Source organism: Cervus elaphus, chromosome 21 (genome assembly GCF_910594005.1).
Source record: "Cervus elaphus chromosome 21, mCerEla1.1, whole genome shotgun sequence".
Taxonomy (NCBI): Eukaryota; Metazoa; Chordata; class Mammalia; order Artiodactyla; family Cervidae; genus Cervus; species Cervus elaphus.
The window spans coordinates 65,719,136-65,740,179 of record NC_057835.1 but is presented as its reverse complement, the minus strand read 5'-3'; the positions used below and the strand labels follow the sequence as shown (position 1 = coordinate 65,740,179).

At 37.0% G+C, this 21,044-nt stretch overlaps 1 protein-coding gene across 1 annotated transcript in view; it reads right to left on the bottom strand.

Annotated features, from left to right (window-relative positions):
• Positions 1 to 6,941: 6,941 nt before the first annotated feature.
• The window catches only part of RGS22 (regulator of G protein signaling 22), a 144,737-nt gene continuing 130,634 nt past the window's right edge, over positions 6,942 to 21,044 (bottom strand). Inside the window, exons 24-27 of the mRNA XM_043880463.1 lie at positions 12,991 to 13,089; positions 8,534 to 8,627; positions 8,347 to 8,427; positions 6,942 to 7,221 (exon numbers count right to left, since the gene is read on the bottom strand). Of these exons, the coding sequence (XP_043736398.1) occupies positions 7,211 to 7,221; positions 8,347 to 8,427; positions 8,534 to 8,627; positions 12,991 to 13,089 (285 nt within the window). The 3' untranslated portion in view covers positions 6,942 to 7,210. The remainder of the gene's footprint in view (positions 7,222 to 8,346; positions 8,428 to 8,533; positions 8,628 to 12,990; positions 13,090 to 21,044) is intronic.

Sequence of the window (21,044 nt, the reverse complement as noted above, 5' to 3'; positions counted from 1 at the left end):
AGTAACAGTTCTCAGTTAGGGATGATTTGGCAATGGCTGGAAATATTCTGGGTTGTGATAACCGAGGAGGTGCTACCAGCACACAGTGTAGAAGCCAGGTATATTTTTAAATATTCAACATTGCATAGAAGAGTCCTTCACAACAGAGAACTAGCTGGCCAAAAATGTCAACAGTGCCAAGACTGAGAAATCCAAGTCTAAAGTGATTTAAGTGATTGAATGTGATTTAATAAGTATTAATTTATTCTCTGGAACAACAGACTGGTTCCAAATAGGAAAAGGAGTCTGTCAAGGCTGTATATTGTCACCCTGCTTATTTAACTTATATGCAGAGTACATCATGAGAAACGCTGGGCTGGAAGAAGCACAAACTGGAATCAAGATTGCGGGGAGAAATATCAATAACCTCAGATATGCAGATGACACCACCCTTATGGCAGAGAGTGAAGAGGAACTAAAAAACCTCTTGATGAAAGTGAAAGAGGAGAGTGAAAATGTTGGCTTAAAGCTCAACATTCAGAAAACTAAGATCATGGCATCTGGTCCCATCACTTCATGGGAAATAGATGGGAAAACAGTGGAAAAAGTGTCAGACTTTATTTTTGGGGCTCCAAAATCACTGCAGATGGTGTTTGCAGCCATGAAATTAAAAGATGCTTACTCCTTGCAAGGAAAGTTATGACCAACCTAGACGGCATATTAAAAAGCAGAGACATTACTCTGCCAACAAAGGTCCGTCTGGTCAAGGCTATGGTTTTCCCAGTGGTCATGTATGGATGTGAGAGTTGGACTGTGAAGAAAGCTGAGCGCCAAAGAATTGATGCTTTTGAACTGTGGTGTTGGAGAAGACTCTTGAGAGTCCGTTGGACTGCAAGGAGATCCAACCAGTCCATCCTAAAGGACACCAGTCCTGGATGTTCATTGGAAGGACTGATGCTGAAGCTGAAATTCCATTACTTTGGCCACCTCATGCAAATAGTTGACTCATTGGAAAACACCCTGATTCTGGGAGGGATTGGGGGCAGGAGGAGAAGGGGATGACAGAGGATGAGATCGTTGGATGACATCACCAATTTGATGGACATGAGTTTGGGTAAACTCCAGGAGTTAGTGATGGACAGGGAGGCCTGGCGTGCTGCGATTCATGGGGTCACAAAGAGTCAGACACAACTGAGTGACTGAACTGACTGAATTTATTCTCTGAAAGACACAATGACACATAGATCTATTTTCATAAATATGAAAAAATGATGTAGTTACAACAAAGATTATTAAATATACTTTGTTTTATATAAACAAGCCACTTTGCTGTGCATTTCAAATTACAAAAATACCAATGGAAAACATTGTTTGAATAGCATTATACTGACTTTCTTCAATGAGCAGTGACTTTTTACTTTCTAGAGATTTTACAAAGCAGATATTTCTTTCATTTCAGCAAATCCTTAAAGAACATCTATTTTACAGATGTTCTATGTAAGATACTGCAATTCAAATGACAGCTTTAATCAGGAAGTTAAATTACAATCAATGTAACTAGTGCTAGTATAGACTAATGAACAAGCTACAGTGTTAGCACAGAAGAGTGAGTGATAACTCATGCAGCTGTTTAGAAATCTGCAGTGAGATAAGAATATCAAGGATAGCGTCCCAGAGGAACAAATGTCTGATCTGAATCACTGTTTACATCAGAAGACAGGAGGGCCTTATATGTATGTCATGCTAAAGAAAAACTTCTATTTTAGAGATATTAATTAAAACTCATATCCAAGGTGGTAAGAATCTGAAATAAGGCAGTCATCCACTGGGAGATGAGAGAAGGAGAAAACGCACCGAGGGCATGTTAAGAAATCAGTAGAACTAATGAGAAGATTCTTCCTGAGCACTAATATAAGGGAACTGACTCTAGTGGCAAAAGTTGAGACTGACTCATGCTGCGAGATGCTTTCAGGGTAGGCCAAAAATAAACATGTAAATATTTATAATATAAACACTTCCATCTATATATAGTATTTATTGTGTCATTAGTAACTGAATAGTAAATTAATTATTCTTAATTTTAAGACTATAACTGACTACAGAATACTTAAAAAATAGAGGTGTCAAGCTTCGGAGTTCCCATTCAACATGTAAAGAGCTCAGAAGTCATCACTACCATCCTCACAACAAGGAAAAAAGCTGAACAAACTGAAAATCAATAACTCTTCTTGTATTCTACCAAGAACTACAAGCAAACCACTGCTCTCAAAATTGGTGGGGCAGACAGGCAGAAACAGAGAATCACAACTTCCCAGGAGCAGAAGCCAGCAGATAGATCTATATAATTTCAGTAGGAAAACTTTAAACTGTAATTGAATTGCTCAAGGCTCACTGCAGACTAGCTTGAGAGTTAAAAACTCCAAGGGAGGCCTTAGCCTCCACTCCCCACACCAACACCCACCCCGCCTCCACCATATTCTTGAATTTTACTTCCAGGAGCTCTACCAGGTTCTTACTATAAAGATCAGAGAAAACTCCCCTTTCCTGCTTCTGGTAGGGGGAAGGACAGAAAAACAATTTTCGAATATATCCATTCTTCCTAACAATGCCTGCCCTCAACAGAAACTATTCTGCCACAGCCTAACAGACTGTGGTTTTTACCAAAGCCTAACTGACATGGGAGGGGGGAAATACCCAACTCAGGCTCACTAAAGGAAAGAGATGTAATCAAGGAACTATACAATACTTCTCTTCCTCCCACATTCTATCACCACATCAATAGCACTCCTGTATAATGTCAGGGATTACAGATAAAAGAACTGCAAGCCTCAGACCCTATTAAGGGATCTCTAAGGAAAGTTATGACCAACCTAGACCACATATTAAAAAGCAGAGACATTACTTTGCCAACAAAGGTCCATCTGGTCAAGGCTATGGTTTTTCCAGTGGTCATGTGTGGATGTGAGAGTTGGACTGTGAAGAAAGCTGAGCGCCGAAGAATTGATGCTTTTGAACTGTGGTGTTGGAGAAGACTCTTGAGAGTCCCTTGGACTGCAAGGAGATCCAACCAGTCCATCCTAAAGGAGATCAGTCCTGGGGTGTTCATTGGAAGGACTGATGCTGAAGCTGAAACTCCAGTACTTTGGCCACCTCGTGCAAAGAGTTGACTCATTGGAAAAGACCCTGATTCTGGGAGGGATTGGGGGCAGGAGGAGAAGGGGATGACAGAGGATGAGATGGCTGGATGGCATCACCGACTCAATGGGCATGAATTTGAGTAAACTCCGGGAGTTGGTTATGGACAGGGAGGCCTGATGTGCTGCTATTCATGGGGTCACAAAGAGTCAGACACGACTGAGTGACTGAACTGAACTGAACTGAACTGAAGAAAACCCAAAAGCACAGAGAAGAAAATAACAAGAACATAGAGGAAATTTCAGTCACTAACACCACAGATACAGCAAACATTAAATACAGCCTAACTCCTAGTCAGATAAATACAAAATCTCACACACTAAAGGTCCATATACCTCCGTTCCTTTTACCTGATGCCTCGTATATTACTTTCAAAAAAAATCACAAAGCATGTTAAAAGGCATAAAAACACATCTGAAGAGACAAAAAGCAAGTATCAAATCATAATCAGATATGACAGACTTCATAATGATCAGACCAAAAACTTAAAATGATTATGATTTATATGTTAAAAGATTTAATAGAAAGAAGAGTGGAACATGCAAGAACATCTGAGTAACATAAGAAGAGAGACAGAAATTCAAACAAAGAATCAAAAAAAAAAAATGCTAGTAGCTGAAAGCACTGAAACAAAAATGAAGAATGTCTTGAATGAGTTTATCAATAGAATAAACACAGCTGAGGAAAGAATCAGTGAGCTTAAAGAGAAGTCAACAGAAAATTCCAAAACTGAAATGCAAAAAGGAAAAAAACAATGAAAAGGAAAAGAATATCCAAGAACTATGGGACTATTACAAAAGGTGTGACATGTACATAATGAAGGGGGAAAAGGAAACAGAATACTTGAAGTAATAATGATGTAATTTTCAAAAATTAATGAAAGACACAAAACTACTTTCAAAAAGGAAAAAAACAATGAAAAGGAAAAGAATATCCAAGAACTATGGGACTATTACAGAAGGTGTGACATGTACATAATGAAGGGGGAAAAGGAACAGAATACTTGAAGTAATAATGATGGAATTTTCAAAAATTAATGAAAGACACAAAACTACTGATCCAAAAAGCTCAGAGATCACAAGCAGGACATATATACAAAAATCTACACCTACCATGTTTTAGTTGCAGAAAGTCAAAGATGAAGAGAAAATCTTGAAGGAATCTGAGAGTCAAGAAAAGAATTGCATTTGCCTTCTCTTCAGAAGCCATGCAAAAAGAGAGTGAAGCATTTGAAAGGTTGAAAGAGAAAAAGAAATACTTAGAATTTTGTATCCAGTGAAATTGCCCTTCAAAAGTAAAGGAGAAATAAAGATGTTTTAAGGCAAACAATAGACCTTCCTTAAAAGAAATATTAAAAGAAGTTCTTCAGAGAGAAGGAAAATGGTATAGGTCAGAAACTCAGATCTACACAAAGAATGAAAGAGCATTAGGGAAGGAATAAATGAAGGTAAAGTAATACCTTTTATTTCCTTATTCTGAGTTGACCTAGGAGAAAATAGTTGTTAAAAACAATAACATCAACAATGCACTCAGCAATTATAGCTTATGGATAAGTGAAATTAATTGACAACAATATGATAAGAGACAGGAGGGAGAAATTGGAAAATTCTGTTAAAAGGTATTATACTTGCATTACCCATGAAGCAGTCATGAAGCAGCAGAGTATTATTTGAATGTGGACTTTTATTAGCTGTAAATGTATATTGCAAATTCTAGGGCAACTAACTAGACAACTTTAAAAAGAAGTATAATTGATACACTAAGAGAGAAAATGGAATCACATAAAATGCTTAGTTAAAATCGAAAGACAGAAAACGAATGGAATTTTTAAAAAGGCAATGAATGGAAAACATACAAACTTCTTGACTAATATAGGGTATAGGAGAGTGTGGGAACAGAGGAAACTACAGAGTTCTGATGCTTAAAAAAAAAAAAAAAAAAAAGTGTCCAAACCTACAGCTTTAGAAAAAACGTGGGATCTTTGAAGTCTTTCCCCTGATGCTCTTCTCCCTATACAACGCTTAACTCTTTAAAGAATTGGGAATGGTAGTTTCTACTTTGAATATACTTTCTGGGATGGTAGTAAAGTGGAAGTCTAATGCTTCCAGTCTGCTAACCCAGATCACAGTCCTTGGAGTTTCTGAGTCCCAAGGCAAACAGATGATGAAGGTTCATCCTCCCAGACAATTTCTTATAGATTCTCCTTTCCCTCTAAGAAAGAAGATACATAGATGTATGTCTGTGTTCTCTCTGCTACAAGTGTGTGTGTTAGTCGCTCAGTCGTGTCCGACTCTTTGCAACCCCATGGTCTGTAGCCCACCAGGCTTCTCTGTCCATGGAATTCTCCAGGCAAGAACACTGGAGTGGGTTGCCATGCCCTTCTCCAGCGGATCTTCCCGACCCAAGGATCGAACCCAGGTCTTCTGCATTGCAGGCAGATTTGTTACTGTCTCTAGTTAATAAGGGGGCTTTTGCCTTTTAAAACTCTTCTCTTGCTACCCTAACAGTTTATCACACAGACAACTAGGATGTCCATTAAAGAGAGGGATTCCTGGGTTCTGTCCAAGAACTACTGAATCAAACTCTCAGAGAGTGAGCCCAGGAATCTGCATTGTTAGCAAATGTTACAGTGAGTCTTATGCACACTGAAGTTTGAGAGCCACACAGATTTAATATACAGCTTCTTTAGAATTGGGAATAGGGATAGGGACAAGATGAGGAAGGCTCTTCCCTCTATATTTTGGGTCAATTTATTGCTAGGAATATCCCTAACCACTTGTTGAATGTATCTGCCAACCAAATACAGCTGACCCTTGAACAACACGGAGGTTAGGGGCACTGAACCCTCCCTCCATAAAGTTGAAATTCTCTGTATATCTTATAGCAGGTCCCTGTATCCGTGGTTCCTCCATATATGCAGTTCTGCATCTGTGGATTCAACCAGCCACAGATCCTGGAGTACTGTAGTGTTTACTATTGACAAATATCTGCATATAAGTGGAACTGTATAGTTCAAATCCATGTTGTACAAGGGTCAACTGTATACTGAATGCTCAAGGAACATTTTTGTTAAAAGACTATTTAAGGAGCAAAACATGGTTCCTTCAGGTCTGTGATAAAATATTTTGGTTCTTCTGAGATAGAATTTTTTTATTCTAAATGAGTTAAAGGTTTTTCTTTTTAATATAGTCTTATATGTTATGTGTAGATCATGGCATCTGGTCCCATCACTTCATGAGAAATAGATGGGGAAACAGTGGAAACAGTGTCAGATTTTATTTTGGGGGGCTCCAAAATCACTGCAGATGGTGGTTGCAGCCATGAAATTAAAAGATGCTTACTTCTTGCAAGGAAAGTTATGACCAACCTAGACAGCATATTAAAAAGCAGAGATATTACTTTGCCAACAAAGGTCCATCTAGTCAAGGCTATGGTTTTTCCAGTGGTCATGTGTGGATGTGAGAGTTGGACTGTGAAGAAAGCCGAGTGCCGAAAAATTGATGCTTTTGAACTGTGGTGTTGGAGAAGACTCTTGAGAGTCCCTTGGACTGCAAGGAGATCCAACCAGTCCATCCTAAAGGAGATTTGTCCTGGGTGTTCACTGGAAGGAGTGATGCTGAAGCTGAAACTCCAATACTTTGGCCACCTCACCTCATGCGAAGAGTCTTTCATTGGAAAAGACCCTGATGCTGGGAGGGATTGGGGGCAGGAGGAGAAGGGGATGACAGAGGATGAGATGGTTGGATGGCATCACCGACTTGATGGACATGAGTGTGAGTAAACTCCGGGAGTTGGTGATGGACAGGGAGGCCTGGTGTGCTGTGATTCATGGGGTCGCAAAGAGTCAGACACGACTGAGCGACTGAAATGAACTGAAGTGATGTTATGTGTACAGAAGAGCTGTAATTTTTAAACTGTGGAAGTAAAGCCAAACTTTATTTAGATGACAGGCTTGCTCTAAAGCAGACTATCAAAAAATCCTCTAAAGCAGACTATCAAAAAATCACTTGTGCTTCCATGTTAGTTAAAACTTGGTTTAAAGAGTTCCTGCAAAGAAAAAAGAAGAAATGACTGAAACATAATCAGTGAGAGAAAATTTAAATTCAAAACAACAACAAAAACTTAAAGTTGTAAGTAGGATCAAAAAAGTTAACAAATGAGTCAGCACATCCTAATGTTGGAGGCAGTGTGATGTTGATCTAAGGGGTAAAGGAACTGACAGGAGCACAGTGGTTAAGGATAAATCTGAAAAGAAAAGAGGTGAGCAGGCTAAGAGCATAAAGGCCTGATCATCATACCCTTCCAAGAACCAGAAAACTAAGGATTTTGAGAAACAAAAATCTAAGCTACAAAATAGAAGAGAAATGGGACTTTTACTGGGTCCTTTGAGTATTAGCTCAATGGGTTGCACATATATTACATTACACTAGTAATACTACTTTCTAAGGGCATTGTTAAAAACTCAAACATTAGTATTTGATGAAAACTGTATAATCACATCAGTATCTGTATGAGAAAAGGATCCCAGCTTGATTTTCAGTTATTAATTATCAGTTCCTTCTTGTATTCCCATCTTGGGAAAACGGAACTTAGAAAAACTCAGCTTGCAAAACCTTGGAAAACTGAGCCCACTCTTCTATATTCTTTGTGGAAAAGAAAACTAGATAAGGAGTAGATAGAAGCAATAAATGATCATTCCCCAGGGGCCTTCCTATGCAGGAGACGGTGCCATTCAAAGAGGAGGCAAGTTACTCCTGCCTATTAATTTGTTAGTGGAGAGTGTAAGTAGGGGTGTGTGTGTGTGTGTGTACTCATTGTGCAGATGTCCGTGTGCATTAGTGTGTGAGTCAGAGGGACATGGATGGGACTGATTAATTCAGTCTATGAACTTCTGCTGTACCTAGCAGCAGGGTATACACTCCCATGAGTACTGTCAGTCTGGAAATGGTATGCAGTGTTGGGTATATGTCATAGTCTTTCCTCCTCAGCAGAAGAGAAGAAAACAGAGACAAAGAAATGGGACACCTACACTCTGAAATTCCTAACTTGGGGGTCAGAGCAGTTGGGAGGGAGTCAGTCCTCATCCCTTTCTGCCCTCTCCAGATGGCCAGGTGAGAGAGTTCTAACAACAAGGAAGAAAGAACTGAAATCGGACGGTCACTTGACACTCACTCTGGATGTTGTGGGAAGATACAGTCTTTTTCACAGACAGAGTGGAAGCAGTAGACTTGAAATTTGTAAAAGATGGAGTGGCTGCACGGAAATAAGAGAAACGGTAAGGTAACATTAGCAAAGCCCTCTGAAATTAATCTGTGACAGAAGATAACAGAGCACCCTGGAAGCAAAGAACAAAACTTACCTGCAAACAATTTTCTTTCTAGTTCCTCTTGAATTTTGAGAAGAATCCTTTCCTGTTCTAGGGCTTCTATGTACTTTGAGTAGCACCAGGTTGGCTACAAAAACAATTTGCAAAATTAATTTTAGAGATATTTGCCCCAGGAAATAAACTGAAGGTAAGACAGCTTATATCAGCCCCTTCATTTAAAGGCCTTAATGTCAAAGAACAGAATATAGAAAACATGCACATTTCATACATTTATAATTAGATGAATTTTCACAGAGCTTACCGATTTAACCTGGGTACAACTAACTGTCATTGATCTATATTTATATAGATATATTTATGATGAAGTAAAGGTATTTCTCTTTAGCCTTGATCTAAACTTTAATAATTTCATTTTTCTTCTAGTTTCGTTAAGATATAATCAACACATAGCACTGTTTAAGCTAAAGGTATATAATAATAATGATTTGACATACACATCACGAAAGGATCACAAGAGGTTTAAAAAACACCTTTCATCACATATAGATGGAACATTAAAGAAACAGAAAAAAATTATTCCTTATGATGAGAAGTCTTAGATTTACTCTCTTAACAGTTTTCAGTTGTAACATACTATTTATATATATATATATTAAAAATTAACAAAATAAATGAAATCTAAAGATATTTTAATTTATTTAAAATATACATTTATCTGTCCCTTCTCCCCAACCTTCCCCCCAGCCACCATTAGCTCATTCTTGAAGTCTGTAAGCCTGTTTCTGTCTTGCACATAAGTTCATCCGTATCATATCTTTTTAGATTCCACAAGTAAGGGGTGTCATACGATATTTCACCTTCTCTGTCTGACTTCACTCAGTATGACTCTCTCCAGTCCATCTATGTTGCTGCAAATGGCATTATTTCAATCTTTTTAATGGCTGAGTAATACGCCATTGTAAATATATACCACATCTTCTTTATCCATTCCTCTGCTGGTGGACATTTAGACTGCTTCCATGTCTTAGTTACTGTAAACAGTGCTGCAATGCACATTCAGATGCATGAATCATTTCGGACCATGTTTTTCTCCAGATATATGTCCAGCAGTGGGATTGTAGGACCATACGGTAGCTCTATTTTTAGTTTTTTAAGGAACCTTCATACTTTTCTCCACAGTGGCTGTATCAATTTACATTCCCACTAACAGTGCAGGAAGGTTTGCTTCTCTCCACACCCTCTCCAGCATTTATTGTTTGTGGACTTTTTGATAATAGCTACTCTGGCAGGTATGAGGTGATATCGTATTGTATTTTTGATTTGCATTTCATTATAATTAGCAATGTTGAACATCTTTTCATGTGCTTAATGGCCATCTGTATATCTCTGGGGAAATGTCTCCTTAGTTCTTCTGCCCATTTTTTTGAGCGGGCTGTTTGTTTTGATGCTGTTGAGCATCATGTGTTGTTGTTGTTCAGTCACTAAGTCATGTCTGACTCCTTCAGCCCCATGAACTGCAGCATGCCAGGCTTCCCTGTCCTTCACTATCTCCTGGAGTTTGCTCAAACTTATGTCCATTGAGCCAGTGTTGCCATCCAACCATCTCATCCTCCACTGCCCCCTTCTCCTCCCGCCCTCAATCTTGCCCAGCATCAGGGTCTTTTCCATGAGTCAGCTCTTCACATCAGGAAGCCAGAATACTGGAGCTTCAACTTCAGCATCAGTCCTTCCAATGAACATTCAGGGTTGATTTCCTTTAGGATTGACTGGTTTGATCTCCTTGCAGTCCAAAGGACTCTCAAGAGTCTTCTCTAGCATCACAATTCAAAAGCATCAGTTCTTCATCACTCAGCCTTTTTTTTTTTTTTCACTCAGCCTTTTTTGTATAGTTCTTCTGTGTATTCTTGCCACCTCTTCTTAATCTCTTGGGCTTGTTTGGTTCTTGCCGTTGCTGTCCTTTATCATGCCCATCCTCACACGAAATGTCCCCTTGGTATCTCCAATTTTCTTGAAGAGATATCTAGTCTTTTCCATTCTATTATTGTTCCTCTATTTCTTTGCACTGTTCACTTACGAAAGTTTTCTTATCTCTCCTTGCTATTCTCTGGAATTCTGCATTCAGTTGGGTATATCTTTCCCTTTCTCCTTTGCCTTTTGCTTCTCTTCTTTTCTCAGTTATTTGTAAGGCCTCCTCAGACAACCCTTTGCCTTCTTGCATTTCTTTTCTTGGGGATGGTTTTGGTCACCATCTCCTGTACAACGTTACAAACTTCTGTCCATAATTCTTCAGGCATTCGTTCTACCAGATCTAATTTCCTGAATCTATTTGTCACCTCCACTGTATAATCATAAGGGATTTGATATAGGTCACACCTGAATGGTCTAGTGGTTTTCCTACTTTCTTCAACTTAAGCTGGAATTTGGCAATAAGAAGCTCATGATCTAAGCCATAGTCAGCTCCAGATCTTGTTTTTGCTAACTGTATACAGCTTCTCCATCTTCATCTGCAAAGAATATAATTAATCTGATTTCTGTGTTGACCATCTGGTGATGTCCATGTGTAGAGTCTTCTCTTATGTCATTGAAAAAGGGTGTTTGCTATGACCAATGCATTCTCTTGGCAAAACTCTGTTAACCTTTCCCCTGCTTCATCTTGTACTCCAAGGCCAAACTTACCTGTTACTTCAGGTACCTCTTGACTTCCTATTTTTGCATTCCAATTCCCCATGATGAAAAGGACATCTTTGGTGTGAGTTCTAGAAGGTTTGTAGGTCTTCCTAGAACCGTTCAACTTCAGCTTCTTTGGCATTTAGTGGTTGGGGCATAGACTTGGATTACCATGATACTGAGCAGTTTACCAGCTGTTTGTAAAATTTGGAGATTAATCCCTTATCAGTCACATCATTTGCGCATATTTTCTCCCAATCTGTGAATTGTCTTTTCATTTTGTTTATTGTTCCCTTTACTCTGCAAAAGCTTTGGAGTTTAAGTAGGTCCCATTTGTTTATTTTTGTTTTTATTTCCCTTATTCTGGGAGATAGACAAAAAAAGATATTGCTATGATTTATGTCAGAGTTTTCTGCTTATGTTTTCCTCTAGGAATCTTATACTGTCTGGTCTCACATTCAGGTCTTTAATCCATTTTGAGCTTATTTTTGTGTGTGGAGTTAAAGAATGATCTAATTGCTTTTTTTTTTTTTCACATGTAGCTATCCAGTTTGCCCAGCAACATTTGTGGAAGAGACTTCTTCTCCCCTTATTTTTACACTGTGTTTCTGAAACTTAATGCTAGTCATTTGCTAATAAATGTTCTTCTAAATGGCATTAGGTATCACACACTTTTAAATATATATTTTTCAATATATGGCTTCACAAAATTGGACATTTATCTCAATAATAGCTTCATAATCTATCAGTTATTTTAGCTGGGAGGCTGAACATATTTGACATTTCAAGTACCAGAAGGATTGTTTCTTAAGCTAGTATGAGCCTATGATACAAACACTTTTTGTATCAATCTTTAAAAATGTACATAAGTTAAACTTATAAAATTTCTGGGACATTATATTAATGTATGTTATAAGTATAAACATAAAAATTGTATATATATTAGTTACTGATCATGTATTATCAAAAAGATATATTAGCTATTGATCATATATATACATATATTACTTATTGATCAATTTTATGACCACTTAAAATAATTTAAAAAATTGATACTAGCATTTGACATTCTTCTTTCTTCTCTTGACCTAAGAATATATCAACCTACATATATTCTTATATATACAATTATTTCTTTTCCAATAAGATAGTTATCTCAACTCCTGCCACTAAAATCTTCTTCATATGTATCCAGAAATTATTTTCTCTGATTATGTTGTTCAGGATCAGCTGAAATTGTAATGTTCTCTGAAGACTCAAGGAAACTCTATTCCAGTCTCTCCTCATGGAATTTTAGCCTCATTTTCAAACAAACATATATCTATTACTTTTTAAATGGACTGTAAAGAAAGCTGAGCACCGAAGAATTGATGCTTTTGAACTGTGATGTTGGAGAAGACTCTTGAGAGTCCCTTGGACTGCAAGGAGATCCAACCAGTCCATCCTAAAGGAAATCAGTCCTGGATGTTCATTGGAAGGACTGATGCTGAAGCTGAAACTCCAATACTTTGGCCACCTCATGCGAAGAGTTGACTCATTGGAAAAGACCCTGATGCTGGGAGGGATTGGGGGCAGGTGGAGAAGGGGATGACAGAGGATGAGATTGTTGGATGGCATCACTGACTTGATGGACATGAGTTTGAGTAAACTCCAGGAGTTGGTGATGGACAGGGAGGCCTGGCGTGCTGCGATTTATGGGGTCACAAGGAGTCGGACACGAATGAGCGACTGAACTGAACTGTCTGAAAAATGACTCAGCTATTGCATTATGCTATCCAATGCTCTAGAGAAGAAGTGATATCTTTGATATCTTTGCTGCTTACCTGTCGGCCGTATGCTTGCATGCCTAAACCTGGGTCACTAGTTAAAGTAGCTGTTTTGATAGCAGATCCTGAAGTACTTGAATATTGTTTGATTCCATCCTGTAATTATATTAAATTAAATTATTCTAAAAAGGGGGTTATTAAGGACACTTACTACTACAATAAGATAATAATATCCTTATGCCATGTAGTATGCTTCACATACTATATTTAATTCTACTCTGCTATATAAGTTCTCTTACTATTTCATCTCATAGGAAAAAAATGAGGTTTTGGGAAGTGAAGTGGTTTCCCTTAGGTAATAGGGCTGATCAGTGGTAAGGCCAGGATTCAAAACCAGGTAGGCTCACTCCTATCTACTACAATATACTGTCTTGGATCAATAATACCTTACAATTGTATAGTTGAATACCCTACAAGTTCTTTTATTCATGTCATTTCAATTAATCCATCTCATATCATATGAGATTAATATTATCACTATCAGTTGAAAGATAAAATTGAGGTTAAGAGGGTTAAGAGTCATGCCTATGGTTACCTAGGTAAACCCAATGCTTTTCATAGTAAATGATTTTTTTCAGAAGATATATTTTCATGTTACAAAAAAAATCATGAGTTTTCCATATTCACTTTTTCCAATATTTTCTCATATGTCTTAATTGACAATAGCATCTTGGAACAAACTTATACTCTATTGGTCTTCTTTACCTTATACTTTCTGTGTTAAAATAAATGCATGTGAGAAATCTGTTGTTACTAGTAAGTGATGGGAATACATTTACCGTATATAGTATGAATATTTAAATTAAAATTCCTATGTTTTCTTTAGGATTATTCACCCTACAAAATGATTGTCAATATTTGTACCTAACCATGTTAGCATTTACTAGTTGACAGATATAGACAGATCAGAATATCACTTATGGACACTTGCATTTCCATAACCAAAATGTAATATGGATGATACAAACATACATTCTGGATTTTCTGGAGAGATAGTAATTTAAGATTTTCTCTACTCTCATTCACACTATATGTTCCAACTTTTGTTTCAGACAATATATTTACCAAAGCAAACTTTGGTAAAGGAAATACTTGGGATGACACTTAGAGAGCTGTGAAGTTCTTCCTAAGAATTTGAGATACAGTAAGAGATCTTCTTTATATCCTCCTTACTTCTATAACCTTTATTCAATAAGTGTACATTGAGAGAACTCCCCAAGTAGTATGGTGGTAAAGAATCTGCCTGCCAGCCAATGCAGGAGACACAGGAGATGTGGGTTCAATCCCTGGGTGGGGAAGATTCCCTGGAGGAGGAAATGGCAACCCACTCCAGAATTCTTACCTGGAAAATTCCATGGACAGAGGAGCCTAGTGGGCTATAGTCCTTAGGGTCACAACAAGTCAGACACGACTGAGGCACACATGCATACATTTAGAACTATTTGTTAAACTGTTGGTAAAGAATCTGCCTGTAGTGCAGGAGACCCTGGTTCGATTCCTCGGTTGGGAAGATCTGCTGGAGAAGGGATAGGCTACCCACTTTAGTATTCTTGGGCTTCCCTTGTGGCTCAGCTGGTAAAGAATCTGCCTGCAATGCGGGAGACCTAAATAGAGCTTACTATTTAAGACTAACTCAAATTAACCTTTTCTTTGAGATCCTTTACTTTCCCCCCACAAATAATTAATTACTAAATTTCTGGGATTTCAGTTTTTTGTTTATATTCTTTTCAGTTAAGTATATGTGTGTGTCTTTCTATCCTTACACTATATGTAAATTTTATATTCATATCCCTAGCACATATAAAAGGGATAAATAGATCATCAATAAAATTCTATGAAGTAGATGATCAATAAAAGTCTGGTGAAAGAAGGAAGAAAGGGATTAGGATAGGGAGCTCTTTTTGAGAGACTATTTAGGCCACATTAGTAAAAAATGCAGCAGGCTCACATAAGACTCATCTGATTGGTGAAGTTATTCACATGCCACAGACATAATCAGAAAAAAGCTCCAAACATACTTAAGTTAGACAACGTTCTATTTTTTCCTCCCTAAATGAACCCTTCGAGTATATTTTCTTCCTGAGCCTACCAAATTAGTATCACATTCATGTGGCTCAGTTGGAGACGTACTTTTGCCTCAAGGGTCTGAAGAAGGTAAATATGAGGATTTTTATTTAGTGAACTCTGTTTCTTGTCAGATTATATAGATTGGGCCAGATGCATAGTTGGTTTGAGGGAGAAATCAGCTTTTGTATTATATGATCTATCCCTTATTACCCAAACCACTGGAAGGGAAATAACTGCAGAAATTTTTAAAATAAATAATCTAAAACTAATTATATTTAAGTGTAATAACATTTCATTTCTATACATGAGCTGTGTGCTCAGTGATTCAGTTGTGTCTGACTCTTTGTGACCCCACGGACTGTAGCCCACCAGGCTCCTCTGTTCATGGGATTTTCCAGGCAAGAATACTGGAGTGGGTTGCCATTTCCTCTTCCAGGAGATCTTCCCAACACAGGGATCAAACCCATGTCTCTTGAGTCTCCTGCATCAGCAGGTGGACTCTTTACCACCAGCGCCACCTGGGAAGATACAAGTTGCTCATAAGCTGTATATGAGTAAATATTTGCCCTGTGATTAAAGAACTTTTAATACATCAGCAAAAATATATGAAGTCATAGTGTGAAGAACTGATTCAGTGGAAGCAAGATTTCACAGACACCTCTTCCTATTTTCTTGCTCTTAGGCCTTCCCCGATTCCCACTCTATACTGGAAATGCCCTCAAACTCCAGATGATAGAAAACATCAACTAAAGAGAAGCTTTTGAAAATCTGGTAATTTTTTGCAGCATCATTCATATAAAAATGTTATTATATATTACATACTTAGTAAAATATTTCTAACAGGAAGATATGAATAATAACAATACCACAAAGATTAAGAGATGCAATGTTACCAGTACCTCTGCTCCCTTTTGCGTCACCTTCCCAATCACATCATCTATCTCCACCCATCCTACAAAGGTAACCACTGTACTGAGTTTTGTGTTTATCATTCCTTTTTTTAAATATTTTACCACATTTGTATTGATTCTTTTTATATGAATTTTAACTTTATATAAGCAGAGTTGACTGGTTATATTTTTGCAACTTTTCCAGTCAACAGTATATTCCTGATACATTGTCTATGTTTATTATTGTAGTATAGTTTATTTGTTTTCCATCACAGCACAGTGTTCTACTACTTGAATTTATTTTTACCAATCTCCTGTTAATAGATATTTGGATAGCTTCTTATTTTTTGCTTTTGAAAACATGGGTGCTGTAAACCATGTGCATGTCACCTGATATTTGTGTCCATGTCACCTGATATTTGTGTCCATAAATTACTCTAGGATATATGTATTTACAAGTAGATTTGATAAATTGAAGGCTAAGTGCATCTTTTAACTTACCAGATAAAGTAAAATTGTTTTCTAAAGTCAATCTACACTCCCATCCATAGTGTATTAGAATTCTGACTACTCCCTATTACTGGTGGTTGAGAAAAATATAAGACATTTCAAAATGAGCAAAAAATAACAGGTGATATCCCATAAAACCACTGCAAGAATAAAACAAAATGAGAAGTCCAATATTTTAGTTGATAACAGCACTCTCCAAGAAATCCAATCATGAATAATAAAACTCTAACATAGGAGCCCAAAATGGATAAAATATTCCTATACAAACATTTGCATATATGACATAAAACTCCAAATCATAAATGCAGAAACTCAGAACAGAAACAGATCAAAACATTTTAAAAGAAAAATGTAAAATGACTGTTTACTGAACTTAAAAAAGATTGAAAAAACCAAAAATCTCTCAGAAATGAAGTACCCAAGGTATCATGAATATGGATCATAAAGAAAGTGTATATATACATATATATACACAAATATATGTAGCATTAATATAAATCCCCCTCTTCCAAACTTGGCAAAATATATAAACATATAGACTCAAGAACTTGAGCAATCCTCAAACAGAAACAAACCAAGAAATCTGCATAAGACATCATATTCAAAATTCTGAAAACTAAACACAAAGAAAAGAATCTTGAAAGCAGTGAGAAACAATAAAGGAAAAAGAAAGAACAAAATAAATCTTGGAACATCAAAAAAGAAGAAAAATAGAGCAAAAGTAGGGGTAAATACAACAGACTTTTCCCTTTGAGTTTCCTGATTTATGTTCAACAGTTGAAGCAAAAATTATAAAATTGTCTGATGGGATTCTCAATATATGTTGAGAAGTATTTAAGATAATTGTAAACAGGTGAGGGGAAAGAGACTTAAAGGGAGGTAGTTTTGAGACCCAAACTGGTAAAATGTCAGCACCAATAATTTGAGAAGTTATGCTTGTATAAGGCGATATCTAAAGCAACTGCTGAAACATCTAAACAGAGATACACCAAAATGAAATTCTAAGAGATGTTCAAGTAACACACAGGAATATAAGACAAGGAAATAGAAAAAAGAAGAGAGGGAATAAGCAAAACAGAAAGTACAATGACAGATTTAAAAACATATTAATAATTACATTAAAGATGCATAGACTAAATATACCAATTAAAAGAAAGAGATTGGTGGACTAGATTAAAAACAAAAACCAAACACTATCATGACCCAACTATATGCTGTCTACAGGAAACTTAATTCAAATATAATGATATAAGTAGTAACGTAAACAGATGGAAAAAGATACCACGTGAAAATCAAGATACCAAGATGATACTATAGCTTTGGAGAAGTTTGGCAGTTCCTCAAAAGCAGCCAATAATTCAACTTCTAGGTCCCAAGAAAAATTAAAACATGTCTATATATATAAGGTTGTGTAAGAATGTTCACAGCAGTATTATTAATAAAAGCCAAAGAGTGGAAACAAACCAATATATCAACTGATGAATGGATAAGCAAAATGCATTACAACCATACAGTGTAATATCAGTTAGCCATAAAAAGAATAAAGTACTGACACATGCTACAAAATAGATGAACCTTGAGAATACCATGTTAAGTGAAAGGAGCCAGTCATAAGAACCACAAACTGTATTATTTCATTTATATGAACTGTCCAGAGACAGAAACTAGATTAGTAGTTTCCAGGGGCTAGGGAGGAAGGAGGAAAGGGGGGTGACTGCTAATGGGTATACAGTTTCTTGGGGTGATGAAAATGTTCTACAGTTAAGTAGTAGTGATAGTCACACAGCTCTGCAAATATACTAAAACCATAAAATTGTGCACTTTAACAGTGTAAATTTTATGGTATGAGAATTAAATTTCAATAAAGCTGTTATAAAATAAAAGCACGCAAATAAAAGAATAAGAAAGAGGAGGAGGAGACAGCAGTGGGAAGTGGCTACATAATATTTTATTGTAATAGCCCAAAACAGGAACTAACTCAGATGTCCTTTAATGAGTGAATGGCTAAAGTGTGGTACAATGCACTACAGAACACGTCCACAATAAAGAGGATGAGCTACAGATACACATGAAAACGTGGATTGGTCTTCAGGGTATTTATGTTGAGTGAAAAACGCCATCTCAGAAAGTCACATATTGTATGATTCCATTTATAAAACATTCTCAAAAATGACAAAATTATATACATGGGGAAAAGATTCATGGCTAACAGATATTAGGATAATTGGTTGGAGATGACTTACAGTCACAAGGAACATCTCTGGGGTGCATCTTGAATAGAGTGTTGGTTACTTGAATCTACCCACGTGACAAAACAGCACAGAACTATACACACAACTTATATCAATATCAATTTCCTGATTTTACTTTTACTTTTACTGTAATAGCAAAGTGTAGCCACTGGGGGCAACTGGGTGAAAGGTACATGAGACTTTACTATTTTTGCTATATCCAATGAATGTTAATTATCTCAAAAATTTTTTCTAAAAAAATTAGAATTTGAAATTTTAAAAAATAGCAATAACATTATCTTGAATATAAAATACTTTGGAATAAATTTCACAAAATATATTCAAGATGTCACAGAAAATGCAAAATCATTGATGAGAGAAATTAAAGAAGAACTAAACAGAAATAAACTGTGTTCATGGATTAGGAAACAAAATGTTGTTATGACACAAACTCTCAAATTGACCTATAGGCTTACTACAATTCTGATACAATATCTCAATAGTTAGTTAACATGTGAAAAATTGTTCCATCTTATTAATAATTGCATGCATGCTCAGCTGCTCAGTCATGTCCAACTCTTTATGACCCCATGGACTGTAGCCCACCAGGTTACTCTATCCATGGGATTATCCCAGCAAGAATACTGGAGTGGGTTACCATTTTTTCCTTCAGGGGATCTTCCTGACCCAGGGATCCAACCCAAGTTTCCTGTGGCTCCTGTATTGGCAGGCAGATTCTTTACCGCTGAGCCACCTGGGAAGCCCTTACTAGTAATTAGGTGGATAGAAATAAATGAATTAGTATGATGACACACCATTTGTCATCAACAGATGGAGAAAAATTTGGAAGTCTGAACATAGCAAATGAAGAGAAATAGGAACATAGACTGACACACACTCATACTCTATTACTTAACCATTCCAAAAACATTTTAATCACGTGAATATGGAGGTATTTACAGGAATGTTGCTTGCAGTGCTATCTGTAAAGGTATAAATTGAAAAAATACAATAAAGAAATAGTTAAATAAAACAGTATATTTATGCATATGATGGGAATGCAGCAATAAGCTGAATAAATGAGATCTATCTAAGTAGAGCAGTGTGGGTAGAATTAAAAACAACACTAAATTTAAAATGCAAGATGTAGAAAGCACAATATGTGCTATGGAATGAACTATGTCTCTCCCAAATTCGTATGTTGATGTCCTGACTTTCACTGTGACTGTATCATGAGATAGGGTCTTTAAGAGGTGGTGGTTGTTGTTCATTTCCTAAATCAGGTCTGACTCTTTGTGACCCCATGGACTGTAGCATCTCAGGCTCCTCTGTCCTCCACTATCTCCTGGAGTTCATTCAAATTCATGTCTATTGAATCAGTAATGCTATCTAACCATCTTGTCCCTGCAGCCCCCTTTTCCTTTCGCCTTCTAACTTTCCTAGCATCAGCAGGGTCTTTTCCATTGAATTAGCTCTTTGCATCAGGTAACCAAAGTACTGGAGCTTCAGCCTCAGCATCAATCCTTTCAGTAAATATTCAGGGTTGATTTACTTTAGGATAAACTGGTTTGATCTTCTTGCAGTCAAAGGGACTCTAAAGAGTCTTCTCTAGCATCATAATTTGAAAGTATCAATTCTTTGGCGCTTCGCCTTCTTTATGGACCAACTCTCACATATGTACATGACTACTGGAAAAACCATAGTTTTGGCTATATGGACATTTGTTGGCCAGTAATATGTCTGCTTTTTAATATGTTGTTTAGGTTTGTTGTAGCTTGTCTTCCAAGGAGCAAACATCTTTTAATTTCATGACTGTAGTCACTGTCCTTAGTTACTCTGGAGCCCAAGAAAATAAAATCTGTCACTGCTTCTACTTTTTCCCCTTCTATTTGCCATGAAGTGGTGGGACCAGATGCCATGATCTTAGTTTTTTGAATGTTGAGTTTCAAGCCAGTTTTTTCACTCTCCTCTTTCACTCTCATCAAGAGGCTTTTTAGTTCCTCTTCACTTTCTGCCATTACAGTGGTATCATTTGGGTATCTGAGGCTGTTGATATTTTTCCTGGCAATCTTGATTCCAGCTTGTGATCTACCCAGCCTGGCATTTTGCAGGATGTATTCTGCATATTTGGAGAAGGAAATGGCAACTCACTCCAGTATTCTTGCCTGGAAAATCCTGTGGATGGAGGAGCCTGGCGGGCATAGGGTAGTAGAGTCGGACACAACTTAGCAACTATACTTTTCATTCTGCATATAAATTAAATAAACTGGGTGACAATATCCAGCCTTGTCATACTCCTTTCCCAATTTGGAACCAGTCAGTTGTTCCATGTCTGATTCTTTTTTTTTTTCCC